Source organism: Lonchura striata, chromosome 1 (assembly GCF_050655825.1).
Source record: "Lonchura striata isolate lonStrDom1 chromosome 1, ASM5065582v1, whole genome shotgun sequence".
In the NCBI taxonomy this organism is placed as follows: domain Eukaryota; kingdom Metazoa; phylum Chordata; class Aves; order Passeriformes; family Estrildidae; genus Lonchura; species Lonchura striata.
The window spans coordinates 101,356,568-101,380,905 of NC_140703.1; the positions used below are offsets into that span (position 1 = coordinate 101,356,568).

Consider the following 24,338-nt stretch of genomic DNA (forward strand, 5'->3'; position numbering starts at 1 on the left):
CTACCACAGGAAATACAGCACAGAGAAGATGTTGTAGAATGGTCTGAAGATATTTAACACAATTTTTATGCTATCCAATGAAGAAATAACACCTGAACATGTATGTATAGCTGCACATGTTCTTACTATTGATCACAGTAGCTACCCTGCTATACGCCACTACTGTGGTCCTTACCTGCTTTACTTGGACTGAACAGATTTGTTCCTATTGCTGCAAAAATGAAATCCTGATTTGTTATTTGATAACAGTCATGCACTGAGTCAGTTAACTCTTCAAAGGTCAGTGAATAATGCAATTTGGTCCAACTCTTCCTAACTGAATGGCAGAAGTAATAACTGAACCTGCATGGCTGTGACTGAGGTGAATGAAGATTACTTTTCACCTGAGGTAACTAAAGAACTTCTGGATCTACAAGCAAAAAGAGTTTTCTAAAGCTGATTTAACAAAAAAAAAAAAATCAGAAAATCATAATCACAGCAGGAAAGCTGGCATTACAGAAGTAGGCACTCTGCTGTGCTCAGACACATACCACAATGAATTCTGATTTCAAGTGAATCTTAAATAGAAATGCTTCTTTGGTCAATATCAGCATTTGACTCTCTTTATTAATTTAATGACATTGTTCAAAGATCAGGCTGGTGGTTCTTGCTAGCAAACATGCAATATTTCTCAATTTTTTTCTCCTTAGTGATTGTTTTTATCAAGCTCTAATCCTCTGAAAAAATTACCACTTAGAGTCCAAATATTCAAGTGAGCATTTAATGACATTAAAGAAATATTATCTGTTGATTTCAGTGGGAAGGAAGAGCCAAATCTTCTTGTGGTAAACGAGACCCAAGACTGTCATCTATCTGCAAGGGCTGACAGAATATGTTTTTACCTGTATTTTAATGCAGCCACATATAATTCTCAATTTGCATTGAGCTCAGCTCATGTGTGGGGGTGTTTCTGTGTGATAAATGTTTTTCAATTACTTAGCAATAAGAAGCTGCTTCCTTGTAGCAGAGACATCAATCCTTATTTGTCACCTTTGTAAACTAATCACCATGGCTGCACCAATCTGTTGGTTACTTTCTTTGGTTCATACACAAGAAACATTACAAATATTGGTATTATTTATTTTATTTCTGCTAATATGAACTTGCTGCATTTGCAAGCCAAAAGAAGGGCAATGAGATGTGCTAAAATGGTAGGGCTATGGTAACCTGTGGGGGCTGTGTGAGCACAGAGTTCTAAGGTTTTTGTGGGGCAGGAATATTTCTTCTCCCTTTGACTGAAGAAAGCTTTATCGGAAATCTGGTTGATTTTCAAGGGAAAAAAATTCTTAGTCAAATGGTGTAAGTGCTTATTCAAGATCAATTTATTGAAGACAGAAGAAGACTAAACATACAAAGTGAGACCAAGGGAAAGACCAAAGATGTGCAGAATACAAGTGATGAGAAGCTGATGTTTGGAGTTGCAGGTTTATTCCTGTGACAGCTGAAGCACAGATTGTGGGTGTTGCTGGCTTCTCTGAAGTCTGACCAAACAGTGCTGCCTCTGCCCGTGGCATTGGGTGGTGCGAGGTGCCTCTTGGTCTCCAACACTCCTGAAGGGCACACACTTGTTGGCCAGCTCAGCCATAATCTTTTCAAGAGGGCAGAGAGAGGCAACCAGGCTGGAGAGTTGCAAGAACCACAAATTGCTATTTACACATAGTGTTAAAGATGTGTCTGAGCTGGTGTTCCCAAACTGTTCCTCCCCAGCATTTTTCAGGATCAGGGCAACGAGAAAAGTCAGCAGTGCCCTGGTGCATGCCAAAGTCATAATAAATAATGAGCAGACAAAATTTCACTGTTTCCCTATCCTTTTTCTATAGTTTCAATCTGTCTACTCAGGGGACTAAGGCTCTGCTCAATCTAAGTTCCACTCTACCATGGTTTTACAAGTCATGAACTCAACACAATTCTTAGGCCGGGCCACCAGAACCTTCAGTTTCCAAATAACTTAGCATTTCACCTCTATACTTTAACTATTTCTGCAGTGGTCTGAGCTGAGTTTGAACTCCTGAGATATGACACATTTCCAGACATTATTGTCATCTTAGAAGTGTTACAACCTGCAGTTGACTATCAACTTGTAAAAGTGAGCTTTTGACCCTGGCTATAATTTCAGTTAGTGTTACTTGGTGCTTGTTGGCAAAGGTCAGCCTGTCCCTGCATCATCAAGGCACAGGAAAATCTCACAGCTTGCTCCCAAACCAAGCACCAGCACCATTATCTGTCCAAATCACAAGCCTTTGTTTTCTCAGCTGTAACCTGCTCCATTAGAAAAAGTGCCTTAAGCTATCACTCAGACTTCTTTTTCTTTGTCTGCAAAATAGTCATACTATTTTTAGAGAAGTTGAGGGCTTTTGAATCACAGAATCACAAAATAGGTAAGATTGGAAGGGAGCACAGTGGGTCATCTGGTCCAAACTCCCTGCTCAAGCAGGATGAAGTGGAAATGCTGCATCCTGTCTTAAATTTACTGTACAGAAAGAATGAATTCTCACGAATAGGAAACACAAGGCAATTACACCATGTGATTGCACAAAATGACACATGATGAGTGTGCCAATACTTCATATGGCCTTAGGAGAAGCAGTATTGGCTTCACCAATCTGCAAACTGATTTTGTATTCATGGTATTACATTTTTCAAAGGTGGAAATACAGCATTTGAGAAGAAAGATCAAAATGTCAATAGACACTGCCCATGCTAAAAAGAAATATTTTATTGCTTTTCTAAAGTGGCTTAACCTGGAAGACAAGTTTACTCTTTTTTTTTTTTTTTTTTTTTAATTCCTGCAGTTTCTTCAGGTCCAGCTCCACCCTGAAGATGGGGGGCATCTTGCTTTCTCTCTTCAGTGGGAATTGGATGGAGCTGGCACAGAGGTAGCTGTGACCACTCACAACCCAGGCCTGTATTTTTACATGGTTAGCAGAACAAAAATAGCTTGTGAATTTTGTTACATGCTTGTGATCACCTCTTCTGGCCCCTGATCAGAGGGCACTCTGCACGTCTGTGGAAATACCTTAACTCGCTGATCTTCTTCAAAGACTTGAAGAAAATTTCCCTTTATCTTTGAAGGAAAATCAAACCATAAATATTTCCCATACATTTCCTGGCTTGAATACAGTCAGCATTTATTTCTGCATCAGCAGTGAGTGGGAGGTTTAGCATCTCATGACTTGGCAGAACCAGCAATAGAAATAGAGCAAAAATTAGTTTATTCACTAAAAAAAGGCAATTTTGGGTGGCTGGAACAACTTGTGAATCCCTGCTGAGCAAGGTGGACACTTTCATATGGAATCTGAATAATAGAGGGAGGGTAGTAGTAATTTTTCACCCTGTTTAAATTAAACATTTCTTGCTTGTTTCTTGTTTTGTTTTGAAAATTGCTCACTTTTCATTTAAAGTAACTTTTGTTTCAGTTTTGATTTAAAATGATACTTTATTCTATTTCCACCTTTCCAGTCTGAAAAATTCTTTGAAACCTTTTTCTCCAAGAGTTTGTTTTAATGCATGGGAGAAGTTAATTTCAAATTGTAAGATTTCATGGTAGCTAAAAATTTTATTCTTCAAAAAAGCTTGCCCAGAATATGGCATTGTGTAAAAACAGAGGTTTGTGGTCAAGTAAAAGCTAAGTTTTCATAAGATTCTTCCTACCAAAAAAAGTGAATATGTGTTTTTTAACACAAACTGAGTACCTTTCACTGCATATTGAAGTTATTTGCACAGTGCAGAACTCTGGGAGAGGATGGATGTATCTTTATTTCCATTTTACACTTGTTTGACAGAATCAGAGAGTTAAAGCAGTTGTCTAGATTCTCATGAGACTGGCATTGTAGCCAAAACAGAGCTCACATTTGAGTTGATTAAAAAATGCCAGCAAATGACAGCTGCTGAGCTGCAGGACCCATGACCATGTTTTCCCCTGGATTCTCCCCACAGAGGCGTTCTTCATTCTGGTGGTGACACACGGCACTGTGCCGAAAGGGGCCCAAGAGCTGTGGGAGAGTCACGGTGACAAAATAAAGAGTTTAAGAAGTGGAAGGTTTAATCCCCTCAAGTGCTTCACAAAGAGTGTAATTCTTCTTGTACTTTCATTTCCAGGAACTTCACTCGGGCCAGCGATGCTACAGCAGTGCATGGAGAACAAGCTGGTCTTTTTTAAAATACTGGGTATGGCCAAATAACAAATGAGGAAAATTACGAAGGGAAAGAAGTAGCTTTGTCACTTTTACTATACTTAGCCTTACCATACTTGGCTCTTGATGCAGACAGCTCTAATTTGGAAAAAGTTCCCTCATTAGCTGGCCCTAAAACATTTACAAAGCATCTGAATAATTGATATAATTTATGGTTTTATTGGTGGGAGCCATTAAATACCTCCTCCCAAACAGCATTAGGGAGGAAGCTTGGCAACATGCAGTAAAAAATGGAGCAGCTATTTAAAGAAAGAAAAAGACAAGAAAATCTTATTAAGCTTTCTGAACATAACACTGAAAAAGGCAGAGTTTCCAAATATCCACTTCTAAAAGTATTTTATAGTAAATGGAGCCAGTGTACTGTGAATGTTAGGCTTTTCAGTGGAAGTTTTACAAGGTCTACCTTTGAAAAACAACCCCACTTAATTTTCATTTTATTCATGCTAGCTTAATAATGTTAATTTGGAATTTTTATTGTTGCTGGATTCTGTACTGCAAGTGAAATTACAGGAAAGGTGGCAAATGCTTAGGTAACAGTCTCTATTACATAAGGCTCATCTGGGGTCGTTTCTGTTATTCTGCTCTGCTCTGATTAGGATTACACCAAGGTACTGACTAACAGAGATAATTCATAGGCTTTATCTAGCCAAAGTTAATGTATATCAAACATACATGTATACCTGAAATAGCCTTCCAAAACTCCAGTCTTGGTCAAAAAGGAGAGACTGGCATTTTTAGGGTACAGTTTATTTGACTATAGTATAGATATCTATGCTCCACTTAGAATAAATTTGTCCTAAATTTGCTTGTTTCTTAGCATTAATTGAAAAAATCCCTGCATGTACGTAGTCTTTTTTAAGTTAGGTGAGAAGAAACCTCCAACAAAAACCAGTCTGCACTGTCCTACTGTCCAGGAGTGAGTATGGAGCATGAAGTGTGGACATGGTGGTTAAGGAAGCTGAAGAGAGAGCACTGTCTGATGAGTCCTTATCAAAGCTGATGCTATTAGCCTTTAAGTTGAACAAACACATGAGTTTTAATGTTTTACTATGATCTGGGGGAAAACCCCCTAGCTGATAATGTTGCTTTTGAGTTTGATGGAAGAACCTGCCTGAGCAATGGATGCGTCTAGGTTTTCATGATTTACTCAGTTTTGCAGATTCCAGCTTCTACGAGCATGACAGAAAATTCCATAGGATTTTAGGCTTTGAGCATCACAATTCTGTATATACTGAGGATTCATAGGTAGACTGCATAAACTGATTTGTAAACAAAGGTGTCAGCTTTTACTCATTGCAGGATTTTACCATTTATTTATTTTTAATGTAGTGCTGGAAGCAATTGCTTTCTGTTTTCCCATTTAAAGCTGTGCCATGGTGTGGCAGTGGCCAAACAAAAGAACAAGCTATGTGTCTGCCAAGGATATCGTGATTCTCTGATTCCAGCCCAGCGGGCTGGAGTTAAAATAATCCAGCTGGCTCAGCAGCTATGTAGATGCCATTTATGGTAGCACAGTGTAAGTGGCAGGACAACTAACTCACAGCTTCCTTTATCATTTTGCCTTCTCTGCTTTAGGCCCACCAGGACAGGATTTGCACAGTCAGAAATGCTGATTCTTCTGACTTCAGCTCCTTGTATTGTGCTGTCAGAGACAGCACAGTCCAGCTGTTTATTCATGTTTAATACATTTCCTAAGGGCATTTGTAAAGGAAACAAACTGCCCCTTCAAGGAAAGCAGCAAACAACCTAATCTCAGCTGCATTTTACACAAATTACAGTGACTTGATTCCTACTGTGCCTCAACCTGTGGCACAGAGCATCTGGGATACTGTCGAGTTTTCTCTGGTTTTCATAGCTGCTCAGTAAAGATGTAACTTGTACAATTTTTTATACATGGGGAGTGAACTACATACCTGCTGTGTATCTAATTGAAAGGCACAGAGCCATGGTGTCACCTCAGCCTGCTGCATGTCAGCCTGTGTGAGCTGTATGGTGGGTATTGCCACGTGGAGCTGCACTATTGCAACTGAAAGGCATGTTGCTCTGATGCAGGCTGAACAATGGTGCTTGGCATCTCTAAAATGTCCTTCTCAGTGTTCAGGATCTGCAGGATGAAGCTCTGTATCCTTTCTGTTGTGCTTTAAATGCCAGTTCCTCTGCTCATATTGTTTGCTGAAGCACATAGTACAGTATATTCCATTTAACATTAACAAAAGGTCTTTAATAGGCTTTGAAAAATGATGATATTCAAGCACATGGCAAATAGGAGCAAAACCTATTTGCACCTAGAGGTGCAATTTACACCTAGAGGTGTGGTTCCTTCCATTACTGAATGGTTGTCCAGCCAAAAGAGTGAGGTCATTTAGAATAGTATGCAAAGGATAGATGTGGAGTTTTCCAAGGTGGAGATTCAGTCTCCTTAATATGAGTGTCAGGAACACATCATCCCTTTCTGCTGCCTTTTCAGGCCACTATATGTTTCGACTGCAATGAAATGTTTTGCCTGCAGGTTATTATCTAAATGTTTATAATATTTTGGGGTTTAGGTACAATCCATTTTGCTTCTCTTGATTCATCTGTATGGGGGTGTTATTAATCTCATTGTGGAGAAGACATGTAAAACAGTTCAAATGCCTTGCATCCTAGATACACCCATTCTTCTTCATTCCTTGATTTATTTATGTCAAAGTGGTTTATGCAACTAGCTCACATGTATATTGTAGACATTAAGTCAGATCATTGTAATTCCATTCAGGAGGTAAAACCTGATAAACAAAAGAGACAACCTGCTGTTACCTAATCATAAAATCTCTGCTTAAAAACTGCAAGACTACAAAGAAAGGCAGAGACCAAACACCTATGGAGAATGTGCCTTTGATATGCAAAGTGTGTAGCTCATTAATTGGCTACTGTTTGGCACAGTGTGGGTAATATGATAAAAATCGTGTGACATTGGAGTGCTGTAATATGTCTGATTTTAATATGGACCAGTCAATTCAAATCAGAATAGATTTTTACTAGAAGAGAGGCAGCTGGTATTTGGGTATTTTTAGTAGATAATATCTATGAAGATTTATTTCTCTTACAGAGATGTTGGGTAAAGGTCTCAAGCAACTAGGATAGAATATTTAGTTGATAAATTTGTATCAGCCCATACAATAGAATACCCTGAGTTTACTTTGAGGTTATGGATACCAAATAGATATTATTAAGCATTATGGTAATTGGTTCATAAAAATTTAAAAAGATGAAACCTATAAACTTTCTAAAACTTTCTATAGTTTTTTTTTCAGTAGGTATTTTATAATATCTTGTATTTGTATTCTTTTTTCCAAACTTTTATTGCAACTATAAGAACATTTGTATTTTGTTAAAGTAATCCTGTTCTTTCTCTAAAGGCAAGAGCTCATTTGTGCATTTTTTGTGGGCACTCATTTTCATTAATAGTTGAATTATGTATTTTTTTATCAGCCAATGCATTAACAAATCAAAACACAGAGCAAGAAAAACCCACGTCATGGAACTCATGCTGTGCAAAAATGTTTATTTTTTTCACATCAATATCTTCAGTTTAGGAAGTAGTTTGAGGTATAACTGCTGTGTCCTATTTTTTTCTAGGTCTCCTATGTAAAAGCTATCGACATTTGGATGGCTGTGTGTCTTCTCTTTGTCTTTGCTGCTTTGCTGGAATATGCAGCAGTCAACTTCGTTTCACGGCAGCACAAAGAGTTTCTGAGGCTTCGAAGAAGGCAAAGAAGACAAAACAAGGTACAGCTGATCTTTACCTGGGGTGTCTGAATATGCCCTGACAGCCCTGCTCATGTGTAGCTGATTTCTTACCTCACTTCTTGCCCTTGCAGGAGAGTCTTTTTCTAAAGTTTCCTTTTGAGTGATTTACTCCTTGATAAAGAGCTCACAATTGGCTGCTCGGTTCATTTGCAGTTTATGAAGTTATTGACAAATGTCAGTAATAGGTCACCAGTTCCAAGAATTTTCTTCTCTTCATGTAACTGCTGAGGCAGCTGGACCTCTGCAAATACTGTGCTACTCTGTGGCACCACCAGTGGATAAGGAACAGTTGGATGCAATGACACAGACAGAGGAATGATATTATCCAGATGTGCTGTCATCAGAACATGCCTGAAATCTGTCTTTTCTAGTACTGCCCTAGTTAGCTGTGCTAAAATGGGAGATTCTCTGGAATACCCATTGCAATGATTGGCAATTCTGCCCTCACCTACGCCACCAGCAAATGGTGTCTTTCCCAGCTGAAACCAGGAAACATGGTTATTTTAGAAAAGGAGAAGGATTAGAAGAATTTCCTCTCTGGATTCTGTCCTTTGACAGTTTGCAACTGATTTAAATTTTAGATTTTTAGCAAAAGACTTCTTTGTGAGTGTCATTATCACAATTTTATATCAGTGGCTGACATGTAGAAGAGGGGATTGTTTGTAACCTAGGTATCAGTCTAGAAATAATTTTAGGAAGTCTGTCCATCTGTCCTGGTTTGTTTCTTTCTTTTTTCTCTTTTTTTCTTTTTTTTTTCCTTTTTTTTTTTGTTTGTTTGTTTGGGGTTTTTTTTTTTTTTTTTTTTTTTTTTTTTTTCTCCCAGTAAATGGGAAGACAAGAGTAGACATAAAATTGAGTTTTATTTGAGTCATGATCATTCACATGTCTAGAGAATCGGGAACTATAAACTCTACGTATATATTTGCTAGGTGAAGTAAATATTTACTTGAGCTGCACAAGTGCTTCAAGCCACAAATAATAGTTTCCTTTACAAGAGGGATGACAACAATGGTACAGGGCATTTATGTTTTGACAGGTCTGTCTAATAAATGTTCTGTAGCTAATGTAATATTTGATGGATACTCTGGGAAGAAAGCTGTTCTCTAGTTTAATATTATTGTCAGATGAATTGAGATTTCAGTGAAGATTAGATTACAGGAGAGAGCAGAGATGCTTGCCTGTCTGCAGGCCACACACACTGCCACTGGAAGCCTTTGTTTTCAAACCTAGCATGGCAGCAGCAGAAGCTTCTGTATGGCATCTGTAATTTCATTTTTGGATGCAAGATCTGGTTTAGAGGTGAACAAGTAGCCATCCCTGGTAAGTATCAGTATCCAGTGACATTACTCAAATTTATGAGATTTTGGTCCATGGAAGTGGTCATTAATCTGCTTCAAAAACTATTATTTTGTTGACTGTGAAAAAAAGTTATTTAAAACCAAATCATCAGAAGACTTGTTTTTATCTTAAGCCATGTGGTGCATGGATTCTTTGCAAAATAGGTAACAACATAATTGAATAAAAGGAAATATGCAGCTGAGTAAGTGACACCTATCCATTTGCATAGGCTGGCTTTTTTCCTATAAATCTGGTTGCACAAATTTCAAAATAGGGAACAATGTTACTAAGGCAGTTTCTCTAGGAGGTTTTTTCTGCATCTCTGTACTTGATTTTGTCTCTCACGATTTTCTCAGTTTATTTTGCCTTGAAAGTGATTCTCATTGTTTTGCATGTCAGTCTTCTCTAACCAAGCCATTCTTCTCTTTGCCTGTTGTGTGTGTGCGTGTCGTCATGTTACTGCTGTGGTATTCCCATTCTTGCTGCTGCTATCTATGCTGACACTCTGGGGACAGGCACAGACTGTGGCTGTTGGGAATGAGAGCGTTGAGTCCGTGCGGCGCATGAATGGCTTGCGGAGCAAAGCGTCATCAGCTTACGGGACAGTGAATCAGATCGGCAATTCAAGTTTGAGGGTAAAGCTCTAGTGAAAAGAGAAAGCAAGAGAGTTTTAGTATGTGCAACGATGCCATAAATCAGCAAAATGGACCATTTTGATTGGCATCACTAGTAGTCTCTTGCATTCTCTTTGCTAAATTCCCCCAAAAATACACAGTACTGTCCCCAGCATGAACAGCAGTTTCATGTTGTACATTCTTATGGCCCATCCTAATGCTTGCTTTTTACTGTGGCTGGGCTATGCCACCCCTATTCCAAACCTCTTAAGGAAAGTGCATGCATGTTCAGCAGCTTGGTCCTGTGTAAAGATAGAGTGAATGGGGTGGGGGGAGAGTGCCATAGGAGATGCCTTGAGAAAGTAAATCCCACATTGTGTCATCTTGCAGATGAGCGCGTTCCAACAGAATGTGGTATGTATAACAAAATATTGTTTTGTTGCTGTGGTTTTTTATTTATTCCTGAACTGTCAACCTGCAGCCTCCCTCATCGTGATGTCCTGAGCCCTGCTTAGTGGAGTATGAATAGCTATGAATGAAAAAAAGTATTTCCTTGGTTTCTTTTTATTTGCTTGGAGAAGAGCCATGAAGCTGAAATCTTTTACACAGTGTAACGTAGCAGATCAGAAGCAATATGATAACAGCTGATACATCCAGACTAGGGGTGAGTTGTGGAGGTAATAAAATCAATGATGGAGAAAGAAACTAGCTTAGTGTGCAGCTCACTGCTTGCTACTAGTGGCTGAGGAATGAAATGGGTTCATTTACATAAAATGGGACTTGTGTTTTAATCTTTCAGGACTTGATTTCCCAGAACAAAAACATTGTCTGAGCCACTCTTGAGCTGTAAAGGGCTTCCAACTTTGATCAAGCTCTGTAAAGTCATGTTATTATAAAATGCTGATGAATTCAGTGAATTTTTTAGACTGTAAAGGGACTTAGTCGCTTCCAAAATCAAAGCAAAACCCACAGTTCACATTACACAGCAAAATTAAGATAGAGGATTTACAATTCAATAAATCATTCACTTTCACAGCTACAACATCAAGCAGTAGTAAAGAACCTTAATTTCTGGATTGTTTCTATTGTAGAACTAATTATATTTACATATATACAAAAACTGAATACAAAAAGAAAAAAAATCAGGCGCTCTCTATGCGCCTATGGTCAGTATTAATATGCTGCCGCTGAAAAGCTGATGCATACAACTACAAAAGTAGTCCAAGTAAGTACTCAGTGCTGCATATCTCGCTGGTGCATCTTTCAAAGTGCTGGTAGTCCAGTTAAAGTTTGTGTAAGTTGTGGTTATCCCCTCCTTTAGGGAAGCTTGTAGAAACCTCTCTTCTCCTTTAGAATATTGTGCATTACACAGGCAGCCAGGGCAGTACACAGAGGGGCCGTGTCACTGCAGTGCTTTTGCTGCAGAGCCCTAAGAGCTGGAGCTGCTCTGGTATTGTTTTCCCCTGGAGAACTCCCATCACATAAGTGATGCACACTTGAGAGGTTAACAGAGGAGATGTAGCAAGGCAGAGGTTTCTGGAGCAATGCTACCACAGTTGAAGCTTTCTGCTCAAGAGAAGGATGTTAAAGCACAGAAGAGAACATAGGAACAGAACATGTGGTGCCACAAGGAGCCTCACAAGCAGGGAACTTGACTTGTTGAGATATTGCTCGTTGAACCAAAGCTTATGTTGAATGCCAATGTGAAAGTCATAGTCAAGAGAAGATGGTGTAAGACTGTGGTTTAGTATCTACACTGCATCACTCAGTTCTAATCTAGGGAGAGGAAAAAGGTGCTGAAGCACATGTGGCCGTGATTCCTGGATTTGCAGCTTGATTTACAGGACAAGAAAATACCTGTTCTTAGTTTTGTAAGCCTGTATCTCTGTCACTGCTTTTGTTATTGTCTGTGCTGGGTCTTGTTGTTCTTGGTGCTGCAACCCTCAGACCAGTGCATAAAGCAGACATCTTAAGAGACCATCAAATCTCTTAAGTCAATTATCAGATTGTTACTGTTTTTCTAGGAAGAATCTGGGTTGTATTGTTGATCATCCAGAAATTATATTACAGATGAACCATTTGAAAAGACAGCTTTATCAGGACCTGTTGGCATCTTCCACACATACAAAATCCCTATATCCTCAGGTTATCAGTGCTTCACTCTGCCTGTCTTCCCCATACAGTTTCTCTTGGAGAAAGCATTCAAAGTTTGTCCTAAAGATTCATGTAGTCTTTCTGATCAAGTTAAACAAACCCATCAGTGTAAATTAACTTGTATTTAATACTTGATTGCTGCAAGAAATGGTTGCCTATTTCTTGTATATCATGGTACAATAGAGAATACAGGTTGCAGAAGCCAGGAGTATGATGGTACTGAGGATGTAGTGAAGTTACATTATATTAAAATCTAAATTTTCATGGTGCTAGATCATTTGAAAATAACTTATTTTTAAAATATGATTTTTAATAAACATTATTTGTTAGCTTTCAAAATGATGGGCTTCCAGGGAAGCAGAACTGTTTACACAGGTTCAGTCATCCCTTTTTGAAAACTATAATTATTATGTTATATGATCAGCAATCAAAATGAGTCACAGTACACTAGTATTCATATTATCCTCTCAAAGATGACTTCCTAAATTATATGTGTGATGGTTACCACTGTGACCAAGACTAGGGGTTAAGTTTGGGACTCTTAAAGTTTAAAGTAATATGTGATAGCTTGCAGCTGGAAGACGTGACAGGTTTAATCTTGTGTACAGGGCACACAGAGCAATACAAATAACAATGCTGCAACCAAGGGGGCTCATATGCATGCAGATTAGTAAAGGGGGCACAAATGGAGTTTTCAAATGTAAGAGCTGGGACTGGGACTAAGTGTGATTACAGAAGCAAAGGATAACTCTCTAAGCAAAGCTGGGAGCACCTGGTCGAATGCTTCAGAGAATTGTTGGCCTATGGATGGAGCTGCCATGGGTGAAGCAAGTACCACAAGTGTCCAGACAAAGTTACTGAGATAATACAGTATTTCTACCTTTCAAAAGGAGAAGAGATTTGCATTGAGTAACACCAGCTTCTATAGACCGTCTCTATCATTTTAATCATACTGAAATCCCTCCGTCAGATCCCCCAAATAATTTTCTGAGGTTTTTTTAGACTTGCCCATTGAAAAAAATCAGTGCCTTCAGCCTGACTTTGCCTTTAAAGCACTTGGCACTCCTGTCCCTGGTGGGAATGTTTCCCTGCTGCCATCCGTGCGCAGCGCACTCGGCGGGAGGATGTGCACGCTCCGCGTTATGTAAGGTGCCGCATCATGTGAATAATAGAAGTGCTCAAGGAAAGCCCTTTTGCTGAGCTATTTTTGGTACTCACTGAACAAGCTCAAACACATGAGTTTCATTGTGAAAAATAGGAATCTGAGTCTGAATGGCTTTTTCTCTCTCTCTCTCATCTTGCTTACTTAATGGATTAAAGTGTATGTAGCTTCTGCTGTAGATAAACATCCTCAAGATACTGTGGTTACTTTCATTTCTCCAGGGCAATTGCATTAGTACTTTAATGTAGCTGTAAGAAAAAAATGTAGTAGAAGATAAATACATCAAAATTATAATTTAGCTTGAAGTTATAGTCCCACATACAACTGCAGTGAATATTTAGCTGTAGTTAAACAATAGACACAATTCACTGCATCATGTTGCCATGTCACTTTGTGGCTTTGTCTGAATGTCCTTGGCTGTCTTTTTATATTGAGCATGAATATGCTCACAATGGCCCTAGTTAATATCAGTGGAAGTATTTGTATTGTTTATAATACGGACATACCTCACATACTTTAAACATTTAAAAAACTCCATCATCTCAAATTTGAGAATTATCTTGATATAAATCCTTAGTCTAGCTCTGGGCACAAATCTAGACATGAGTTCCCAAAGAAAGAGCAACCTGTAGGAAAAAAAAAGCAGTTCAGCCATGGGGGTGTTATCCAAGGAATGGATCAAAAAATTCTAATAAGAGCAGTCTGACCAGGTAGGGAGACTAAGTTTACTGGGCATGTAGACTTTCCAGTGAAAAGCAAACACAGACAAAGAAACAGTGGAAGAGAAAAATTGAGTTCCAATAGTGTCCTGTTTACAAGGGAAATGGAAAGTGAAATGAAAGCTTTTCCCTCCCTTACTGGAGAAGGGAAGGATAAAAATTCTAAATAAATTAGTATATTTTGTGTGTTTTACTGCTTCAGCCACAAAAAGATGATGGACTGTGTGGGGTGGATTTTTTGCCCCAAACCGAGAAACAGAAGAGAAAATGGATAGTTGCATTTCAAGGGAGAGAATTCTGAAAACCAAATAAAAAAACCATGAAACATTCTGTAACAACAGGCAGACTAATTTATGGAACATGCCATGCCAGTTCCTGAGAAAGACCTAAATATCTAAACAATCATTGAAGTGGGTAGAGTGCTAGTACACAAGCTGGAGCAATTGAATCCAGGTACCAGAGTAGAAATAAAACCAGAAAACAAAATCAGGAAAAAAATTAGAATTTAGAATTTCTGGGGGGAAAAAACCAAAACAAACAGCACCAAACCAAATCAACAAGAAACCACAGCAAACCAACCAACAAACAAACAAAAGAAACACACAGGAAATGAGAACAAGGAAACCATGGCTAGTCTAGAAAGAGTGGAAACCAGAGAAGTGAATAACTGTGGGTGAGTACATAAGGATGCAGAATGATGAATTTTAATACCCACTGAAATGATCAGTGGTACAACAAAACTCGCTCTGGGGCAGGGGACAGATATTGAAACCATGCATGGCACCAAAGCAGCAAGCATGACATGATGCAGGACATCATGTCATCATGATGCAGGACATCATGCAGGACATTGCCCAGCTTGCAAATACTTAAACAAATTATTCCTATGGTTAAATAGGATAGAAACAGGACATAAGCTACAAACCAGCAATATTACAGTATTTTCAGTCCGGGTTGATGAAGTGGCTGTGTGCTGTACCACATGGGATGGGTAGGACTGGAAAAGTCAGGAGTACAGGATAAAGTTTTTTCTTGTTTGCTCAGTAGTGAAACTTTGCTTTAGAAACTCCGAGTCCTCTCTTGTACCTACCCAGCATGCAGTGGCTGAAAGGATCAGCTCTGAACTGACGAGCCTTAGAGACCGAAGTCTGCACTTCACTCGAGTGAGTTTGTCCTGGTAGTTACTCATGAACAGCAGGAGACACACCAAAAATGAACTCTGCAGTTTTCCAGCTCATGAAAGGTATTCTCCAGCTGGGTGCAAATGTCTTATTTCTTATTATACCTAGGGGAGAGTGCAAACTGAAAATAGGGCAGAGGAAGTTAGAAAGAGACAAGAAATGTTCTTATTTTTGAAGCTTTAAAGCAACAAGCAGCTTTTCAAGAACCATCTGCCACAGACACCAGACTTTTGTTTTCTAGATTATTTTAGAAAATGGTGATTCTTTCATTGAATGTGTTCTGGCCCACCTAATTGCACAGGAAAAAAAAAAGGCAGTGAAAAAATTGTCAAATATATGTTAATTATAAAAAATATAAGGAAAGTAGACTTCAGGTGTATGTTTAAACTACACTGCCCCTATCCAAGACTCCAGATAGAGAGTGAAAAGCCATCACAATCCCAAGATATAGGCTTAAGCAGCAAAGGAGAAAACTTTGCCTCAAATTGGTTCCTTTGTTCTTTCCTTGTAGGTGGCTTATCTTGATTGTTTCCATGCCCAGAGTCAGCACCCAGTAAGGCTTTGTTCTCAGGGTTTCTCACTGCTATGATGGCCAGGTCCTTGTTCCAATGGAGGAAGTGAAGACGCCAGTGAGGGAACAGTTTCTGATCCATCTTTGCCAGGGGTCTGTTGTGTTGCTTCATATCAGTTCTGAGCTCTGTCCCAAGCCTCATTTTCAACAGCAAAAAAAGTATTTCAGTGTTGGCAAACATAAATTAGTATTTCTACAAGAGAGTGAAGGAGTTGAGCAGTTAGAGCCAAGCATAATGCAGGCTGAGAATGCCAGCACTCCGTCCTCATTCCTACCCCCACCAGCAGCCCTGCTCGCCCTGTGGATCTCCAGAGCATACTACACCACTTGTATCAAATTACATGGAAACTGGTGAGATGGGCAAGCGTTCAGTAGGATCCACAAAATGCATATTTACATCTGACCCAATTAATCTCATTCTCCACAGGGGATAGAAGATGCTATTTGAATGTAATTAATTGTGAAGCATTCTGTAATGATGTCGTCCAAATGGCATTGTTCAAAACCAAATTGCATTAACCAGACTGCTGAAAGCTCATTCTCTCTCAAGTCTGAAAAACTTCATGGGTTCCAGTAAAATCCAGTTATTACAGTACTTTTAAAAAAGGGGTATTGAAACCATTTATTTCTTCACCTTTATTTTTTTTGACCCTGGGGAAAACCAGCCTTGTTTATAGGTATTCCTGTTCAAGTTGACAGCTTTTCTTATGGCAAACTGATCACTCAGAGCCTGATTCTGATACATGTGGCTTGATTTAATGATCAGATGTGTTTATTCCTCTTGATCCACTGCTGGAGAAGTGTGCTATTTACTATAATATGATAGTTTGTACTTGTGTATTTCTATTGTGGCCTGATATATTTGTTTGTTTGTATTTGGGTAATTTTGGTTGTGGTTTTTGTGAGTTTTGTGGGGGGTTTTTTTGTTTTGTTTTGGTTTGTGGTTTTTTTTGGTGGGGGATAACACCAATCTTGCACCATGTTACTGTGAGTAGTAGATAGCTGAGGAAGAAGATTTTCTTTTCTACAGCATGAGGAGAGGGCTAGAGATAGTTGCACTGGAAGGAATAAACACCTTGAAACCCTACATATTCTGAGCACTTGTTGTTGAGTCTTGCCAGAGCCCTCGCAAAGACTCATTTTGAGTGGAGAGCATCCAAAAACTCCATGCCAAGCCAAACCATAAGTCACTCAAAGTTTATTCACTTCCACTCTCTGTGAACTCTCAGCCATATCTCAGAACTGTCCACCGGCTCTTCCCACAGTATAAATCTACAGCAGGATCAATGTCAAGGACTTACTATGGAAAAGCTCCATTTTCCAGTGGCTGCTTGAATATATCAGCCATACTGAGCATGTCAGACTGTTTTAGCTGCTGGAGAAACAGATTGGAAAGGTCAGAAAAAACTGCTGTGTTTGCCAGGACACATGAGGTGCCAGAAGTCCAGAATCCTACCTGTGAATTTCTGCATTGATCCTGTAACTTCTCTCTGAGCAAGGACATAACTCTTAAAGTAATTTGATTTTTAACTTGTATATATCATTTTTCATACAAATACTAGGTGTGCATTTGTACATACAAATAATACACCTGTATAAGTGTAAGTTTTTTACCAAGGGTCCAAGGTTTTATTTTCTCTGCAATAACATGACAAGACTCTTAGGAGACAGGACACCTTTGTCTTCATGCTTCACCTCACTCTCTTCAAATGGTTCTCCATGTCTGTTTTGATATAACCCTTTTTGCTAGTCATGTGGAAGTGCTCTGCCTGTGACTCATTTACTTTTCTGTTAAGCCTTCCCAAGCCTGATGGTGGTAGAGACTTGTTTCCAGGTTCTCTGTAATCTTCATCTGTCAAAAGAACAACTACTGTAAAATAGAAATCACAAACTGTTCATTAGAGATTATCTGAGTTGCACAAGTGTGAGAACTTGCACACCATTCTAGTAAAGAAACTTATGCATTTCCTCTTCAGGATGTAAAGCCTTACAGACATCTGCAAGTAGCAGCCTTGACACTGTCTAGCACAAACTTTCAATGTTTTCAATTTATCTATCTGTTGTCTCCTAACTTATGCCAGCTTTCTTTCTGACTTCCTCAGTGGGATCAGGCACCAAATCTACTCATTTTCCCCATCAGCAGAATTTTCATCTTCTAGGCTTTTTTTTTTTTTTTTTTTTGTTCTGATCCTCACAGGCAAGATAAATTCTAGCAAGTCTAATCAAGTGTGATGCTGCTACAGGCTGGTGAGATAGAGAGAGCTTGTGTGCCACAGGATGCTCTTTTACAGCCCTTGGTATCTTCTGTCTGGAAGTCTTTCAAGGTCCTAATGGCCTTTTTTTTCACAACTACATACCTAGTTAGATGGATTAAGGGGTATTTTTCTGGTGCAAGTGTTTAATTTCGTGTCTAGAATGGGTGGTGTATACACCAATGAGTGGATAATCAAGTCTTCTGAAAAATCACTATGTGCTGTTGTTCAGTAGTGTTCCTGCCCTACTAATAGGCTATATGTGTTTTACTTATAACCTTCCAGTGGCTCTTGCAGAAGACAATGGCCTTTCTTCAAGATTTGCAAGCTCTTGCCCCATCCTTTCTGGAGGAATAGAGGCAAATGATGCAACTATTTGACTACAGTTTCCTTGTTTGACCATAATGATAGCTGGTCAGACAGGTCCCTCTTAGGGCAATTGTTTTGGAACACACACACATGTATGTTGTGTGTGTTGTGTGTGTGTGTCCAAGACAAGAAGCCAGAAGAGGTGTAACTTATTTTAGATACTATTCTCCCTCCATTAGCTTTACACTGCATTTCCCACAGAGGTCTCTGGATTTCTTTTGTGCCTCTCTACTTAGTAATTGCCAGTTTTTCCATATATTGGCATATTCTGCCCTATCTGGGCTTCAGCTTTCTTGAATTTATTAATCCTGGTTCTTCTTTTGAGCATCTTACATTTGGGTATCATGCTTCTCACTCCAGGTAGCCTCACCAATATTTCTAGCTATGAATTCTCTAGCAAAATTAAAGAGGATTAGGTTGTTTTTTGGTTTTGGTTTTTTTTTTTTAAATTTTTCTGCTACTTGCAAGTTTATTGCTCCATATAGCTTCTTTTTTTATTGCTTCTCATCTGTTTTTTACCAAGCATGAGCCTAGATGCTCATCCTCATTTGCCAAGCTGTTTTTTGGTTTTTCAACCTACTCACTGTGTTTTCCATGTAGTATTTGCTTTCAGCTTTACCTTTCTAGCTAGCAACAGTCTAATTTATTATCACAGGCCCCACAAAACTGGATTCCTATCAGAAATAAGATATAGCTCTATTACAGATTATTTTTTAAAATGCTCGTAAACAATTGTTTTAGTAATGCCTATGGAAATGCATAACATTGAATTTCGATTCTTATTTCAGGTTTACATCTTATGAAAAACAGACTTGTCAACTTTTCAAGCTAAACATGCAGCATTATAGTCATAAAGCAAGGGTATTTGGTAGGAACATTTATTTGGGTCATTATCCAGACTTTTGAGTTAAATAGACAGTGTAGCTTTGAAATTCATGAGGCAGTTGTTCAGCAGCTGGCCACATCTCTGTGCTGTGGGAAGCTCCATCTGGAGATCACAAATTCCAGGAAGGCTGTCCTGTGTTGGGCCAGGGCTCTGCCTTGCACAGGAATCTCTGTGTGGCAGCAATCCATCCTTGCTGCATCCTCCTGGGCTCCAGGACTTTGCAGCTCAAGGACTTCTAAACCAAAGGTGGTATTTTTGTGATGAGCAGCCTTTGCTATTTATGGATAGAGCAGTCAGTTCAATGTGATGATTTATGAATTATTGAAATACTTTTTTAAAACTTGCCATGAGTTGCTGTTATTAGGTCTGCATCACTTGTGGGACTAGGAGTACGTATGGCCACTGGAGCCAACAAGAGTGCATGCTGGCAGGGAAAAGGGTATTGGAAGTGGAGGGAGATCTGGTGTGAGGTGAATCCAAAGACAGATAAGACCAAAAATGTGTATTAGATGAAAGCAAGCAGGATGAATAATGGTTTTGCAAACTGTATCACATACTCACAGTGTTTGGTGGGTATTTGTCATGAGCAAAGTAACCCTGAGTTCAGTGCCTGTGCCTGCAAGGAGGGCAGGTTTGAAAGAGAAAGGAGGGGAGACAGTTGTGCTAGTTTTCTTTTGTTATCTGATGTATTTCTCTTTGCACAATTATACAAACAACAGCAGGAACAAAATCAGCACATTTAGGGATTTAGAATAAGACAATTTCATTCTGCCATTTCAGGTTTCTAAGATGGTGGTTTGGGGAGTGAGTGGTGGTCCTTAGCCCATGCAAAGAAGAAAAAGCAATGGGGAAAACAAGTTTATTTGCTCTCATAATTAATAACATTTAGAAAGGAAATCATTAAACACCAAGTCAGTGCTGCTGTTCCAAAATTTTACCTTGGATTTAGACTTTAAGTAAAAGCAAAATATTATCTAGCTGTTGCAGTTCTCTTTTAAAATGTCTTTGAGAACGGACATTTTGTTCCTTATCTTGAAGATGTCCTAGATTTGTCTGTCATGAACTCTAGTGGAGTCAGTTTTATATTTTTTGCTAATGGGTTGGACTTTTATTATTCTGCCTTTACTGTTACCTGTGCTAGATGTTCATGCAATGGAGACACAAAATGTACTTTTTTCATAGGGACCAAACAGGAGTGTGAAGAAAAAGGCAATAAAAAAGTCGAGAGAGGGTAGTTTTATTCAGGCACGGAAAATGTTGTCTTGCTTCCTAAATGTAAATACTCCTTTTTTTCAAGTTTGCACAAAGGATGTTTTTCCCCAAAGACATGACAGCTCTTTTAAGATGCTCTGGTGCTGTATGCTGCTGTTCTTTGTCTTCTAGATACTGGAGATGCCTGTTTATGTTGCCTGTCTCTTATTTGCTCTTTGATCTTTGCTCACTTTCCCTTGAGGCTTATATCGTGTTGTTTTGTTGTAAAAATAATCTATTTGAATTTCACTTTTTGATGCATGGAGACTGCTGCTTTTGTCACACTTCTCTGTACTGTTACTTCTTTCCTCTTTAGTGAGTTCTCTTGTGAGTGTTTGTGTAGCTGGGGTTGAATATCAGACTTATACCATGACAGCAGATCTTTTTCATCAGATGCTGTATTTGAATCTAACAGCTGCTATTTCATGAATATTTTTTGAAGCCCATGTGAAGCTTAGGGGTGTTTTTATTGCATGTGGCATCCCAGCCAGTGTTTTTAGCACCTCACTTTTTTTCCTGTCACTGCTGTATGTTCCTTGCTGCCACACCTCACTCTTGTGAGCCTGTCAAATATTTACCTCCTTTAGCCATGAAATATGAACCCCATTCTCCCCTGGTGAGGTCTCATTCACCTGAGGGGAGATGGAAAGGTATTTAGCCAAAAGCACCATACCCCAGGGGTACAGGGGTGCCCAAAGGGTAAGCAGTATCACATGGTGGGATGTAAATGTTGACCTTCTTTTTACCATAAATCTTCCCTCCTTGCCTTTGATTTCAGAGTAAAGATGTCTTAGGAATTGGTACCATATGAATCTAGGGATCTTTTCTGCTTGGCAGCTTTCAAACCTTCGAAGCAAAGAGGCTTAGACTTTAGCCTCTTTGCATTTTTAAAGCATTACAATTTAGAGGAAGCTGTTTGGCCTGGACAGTTATTGACTTCTATTCTGTTCTTCAGACTACAAATACAGAGTTGTAAGGTGGCAGGGAAGATGGCTGGCTTGAGAGCCAGCTGGCAGAGCCAGCACCAGGCAGTGTATTGAACAATTTACAGTTGCTGAAATTATTAATCAGTGCTGTTAAACATTGTTCTATAATGTGCCCAATATATCAGGAGTGAGTTTAAAAGAGATTCATCAGGGATTGTTCCTAATGGAGAGTGTGAGCTGAATTTTATCTTTTTGTGGATGTGCTGATCCACATTTGAGTATTTCAGATCTACATCCTGTAATTCTCTTTGACTTGCAAGTACTTCTGGAACAAATGTGAGTAAAAAAGTATCTGAACAATTATTTACCATTCTGGACAGAAATAGTGATAGGCTCTTTCTGAACTAAGTGTTTGCTTCCCCTTCCTTCTGCAGCAACACAGATTACAGCTGCAGGTATGCTGCTGAAATACAGCTACACAGGTTTGTATTTTGTAACTCATGCCAATCTTCTACTGAGATGTCTGCTTTTTTGTTTGTGAGATCTCATTCTTTCTCAGCTGCCCTTCACCCTTTAGCCCCTTTTAGAGGCTGCCCCTGACTTTAACTTCTGTCTGGACTGAGGAAGTAATTTCTCAACATGTAGATGAGGAGCCAAGATTAATCCAATACTTTTTTTGACAGAGATATATAACCTATAAATGCATTATGCAGTCTAAAAACAACCTGCCTGAGCAATTAGCTCAGTAATCAGACATTTAAAAACAGTGGCAGAAGAGCAGAGCTATGGATTATGATGCACAATAAATTAGGTTATTTAATAGAAAGCATGCAGAATTTTAATTACAATCAGTAAATTTTACATTTGCTGCAAGTACTCATGTGGGTTGCTAATGTGACAACTGTGGTAAGACGAGGAGACACCACACAAGGCAAGACTTGAAAACTATAGGCAGATAGGAATACAGAGACTATTTCATTTAAGGCCTGCAAAAGAGCACATTACTGAAATGAATATGTGACAAGAGGGAAGTATTGGATTTCTGTGTGAGGAGCTGACAAGTCAGACAAACAGCAGCAAAGTATTATCTGTGACGGTGAAAAGATCACATCACTTAGAACCTCTGAAGCAACAGGGAAACCGAAGGCAGCATCATTTTATAATGATCTAAGAGAGAACCGTCTCTTTTTTTCCCCTCCCTGGTTATATATAGCTGTTAGAGAGAGCCCTGCTGAGTGGAAAATGGAGCATATGATCAAGGACAGTCCAGTGAGTCAATTTACTGACTAATACTGTAGATTATCATGTCAAATATATAGCGCCAGCAGTATGAACAATAATGAAGCCTAGTTTATTTCTTTCCTGTAAATTGAAATGAAGATGTGATTGGAATTGTCACACCTTGGATATATGAGCCATATTCTCTTAATCATCCAAAACAAATTTCTTTATTCTTTATAGTGACTTCTATTTTAGGATCCATTCCAAAACTGGCAAGCTGAAACCATCTATTTAAATGTGTCAAACATGTTTAAAATATCCTCTAGACCACTGTCTCCTCAGGTGATGATGGTTCAATGGTCTCACACTTTGAAATACCTGCTCCCTTCAGACCCAAAGAAGAGATAACTCAGCCTTTCATCCCGTGGGAAGAAATCATTCAGCACAGCACCATGCAGAGGCACTCTAAATGAACTCCAGTATCAGCAGTAAAACATCCAGCTGTGAAGCCAACAGGGAAAAACACTAGTGGAAACCCCAGATGGCCATTGAAGGGAGCCTTTCCTTGCCTGGTTTTCTATTTTCCTATGTCTCAGAGGGTCAGTGAGAAATTACAAGGGGGATATTGCCAATATTGCGCAGTCTCCTTGGGTCAAACTGATCACTGCTTGAAGAGAAGTTACAGTTAAGCAACCTGCTAAAAAATTCCACTCCAAACAGGAGTTAATTTTAATTTAGCTGTACAATACCAGACTTGTGTTTTACTGGTTTCCAAGCTCCAGGTGAAAGTCTAATTGCCTTTGGGTCTGGCAAAATTTGAGTGTGAGCAAAAACTTAAGGAATTAACATTTGAATTGCAAATCACTGCCATTCCTTCAGGGTTAAGAATCATAATCGATGTTATTGATTTCCAAAGTCCTTTGTCTGAGATGAGTAACTAAAGAGGCTTTTACTAACTGTTTGCTAACAGTAAGTCACAAAACCCAAATATTGCATGTCTGTTAAGTATAATTTCCTGAAACTGGTGAGTAAACTTTTACAGAAATTAGCAGAGTGTTATAAATTTAGCACATATAAGGAAAAGCAGATGGTACTGCTGTGATTGGACATGTCATTGGAGTATTCCAGAGCATGCCAACTGTTTAATCTCTTAATATTTACATATACTACCACGTTACTCAGTTTTCAGTAGACTAGAACAACATGTGCTACGCACAAACTCTTTTTTCTGAACTTTAAACTTAGAATAAAAATGAAACTCCATTTGCTGGGTTTGCAGCATTCATGTTCATTTTTAAAAGCCTCCAAAAGCTTCTTGTTGCATATTCTGGGTGGTCAGAACACAGTCACAGATTGCTGCATGGGCCCACGCACTTGATGATCTTCAGCTTTCTGTGCCAGCAATGGGACAGGCTGTGTGTCATGAACAGCAGATCAAATGAGAAGCATCACATTTCAAAATGCTTTATGGTACTGGAAACTTTGAGCAATTATCAACTCTGTAGTTTTCCAAAAGCAGATGGTTTTAATTAAAAAACCAAAACCAAAACCAAAACCACAAAACAAAACCAACCAAAAACCCACAACGCCAACAAAATAAAACAAAATCTAATTCCTGGCTAGTCTTAAAAAATAGAGTAACACCTCTCAGTTTAGAAATGGTCTTGGCCTAC

The 24,338-nt window shown here is 38.9% G+C and overlaps 1 protein-coding gene across 8 annotated transcripts in view; it reads left to right on the forward strand.

Moving 5' to 3' along the window:
• The window catches only part of GLRA2 (glycine receptor alpha 2), a 119,775-nt gene that overhangs the window by 83,901 nt on the left and 11,536 nt on the right, over window positions 1-24,338 (forward strand). For 6 of the 8 annotated variants that reach the window (XM_085584905.1, XM_077781615.2, XM_077781614.2 and 3 more), the window contains exons 8-9: window positions 7,851-8,000; window positions 9,875-9,994. In XM_085584905.1, coding sequence (XP_085441031.1) covers window positions 7,851-8,000; window positions 9,875-9,994 — 270 coding nt within the window. The remainder of the gene's footprint in view (window positions 1-7,850; window positions 8,001-9,874; window positions 9,995-24,338) is intronic. The other 2 variants (XM_031503775.3, XM_031503776.3) reach the window with 1 other exon arrangement.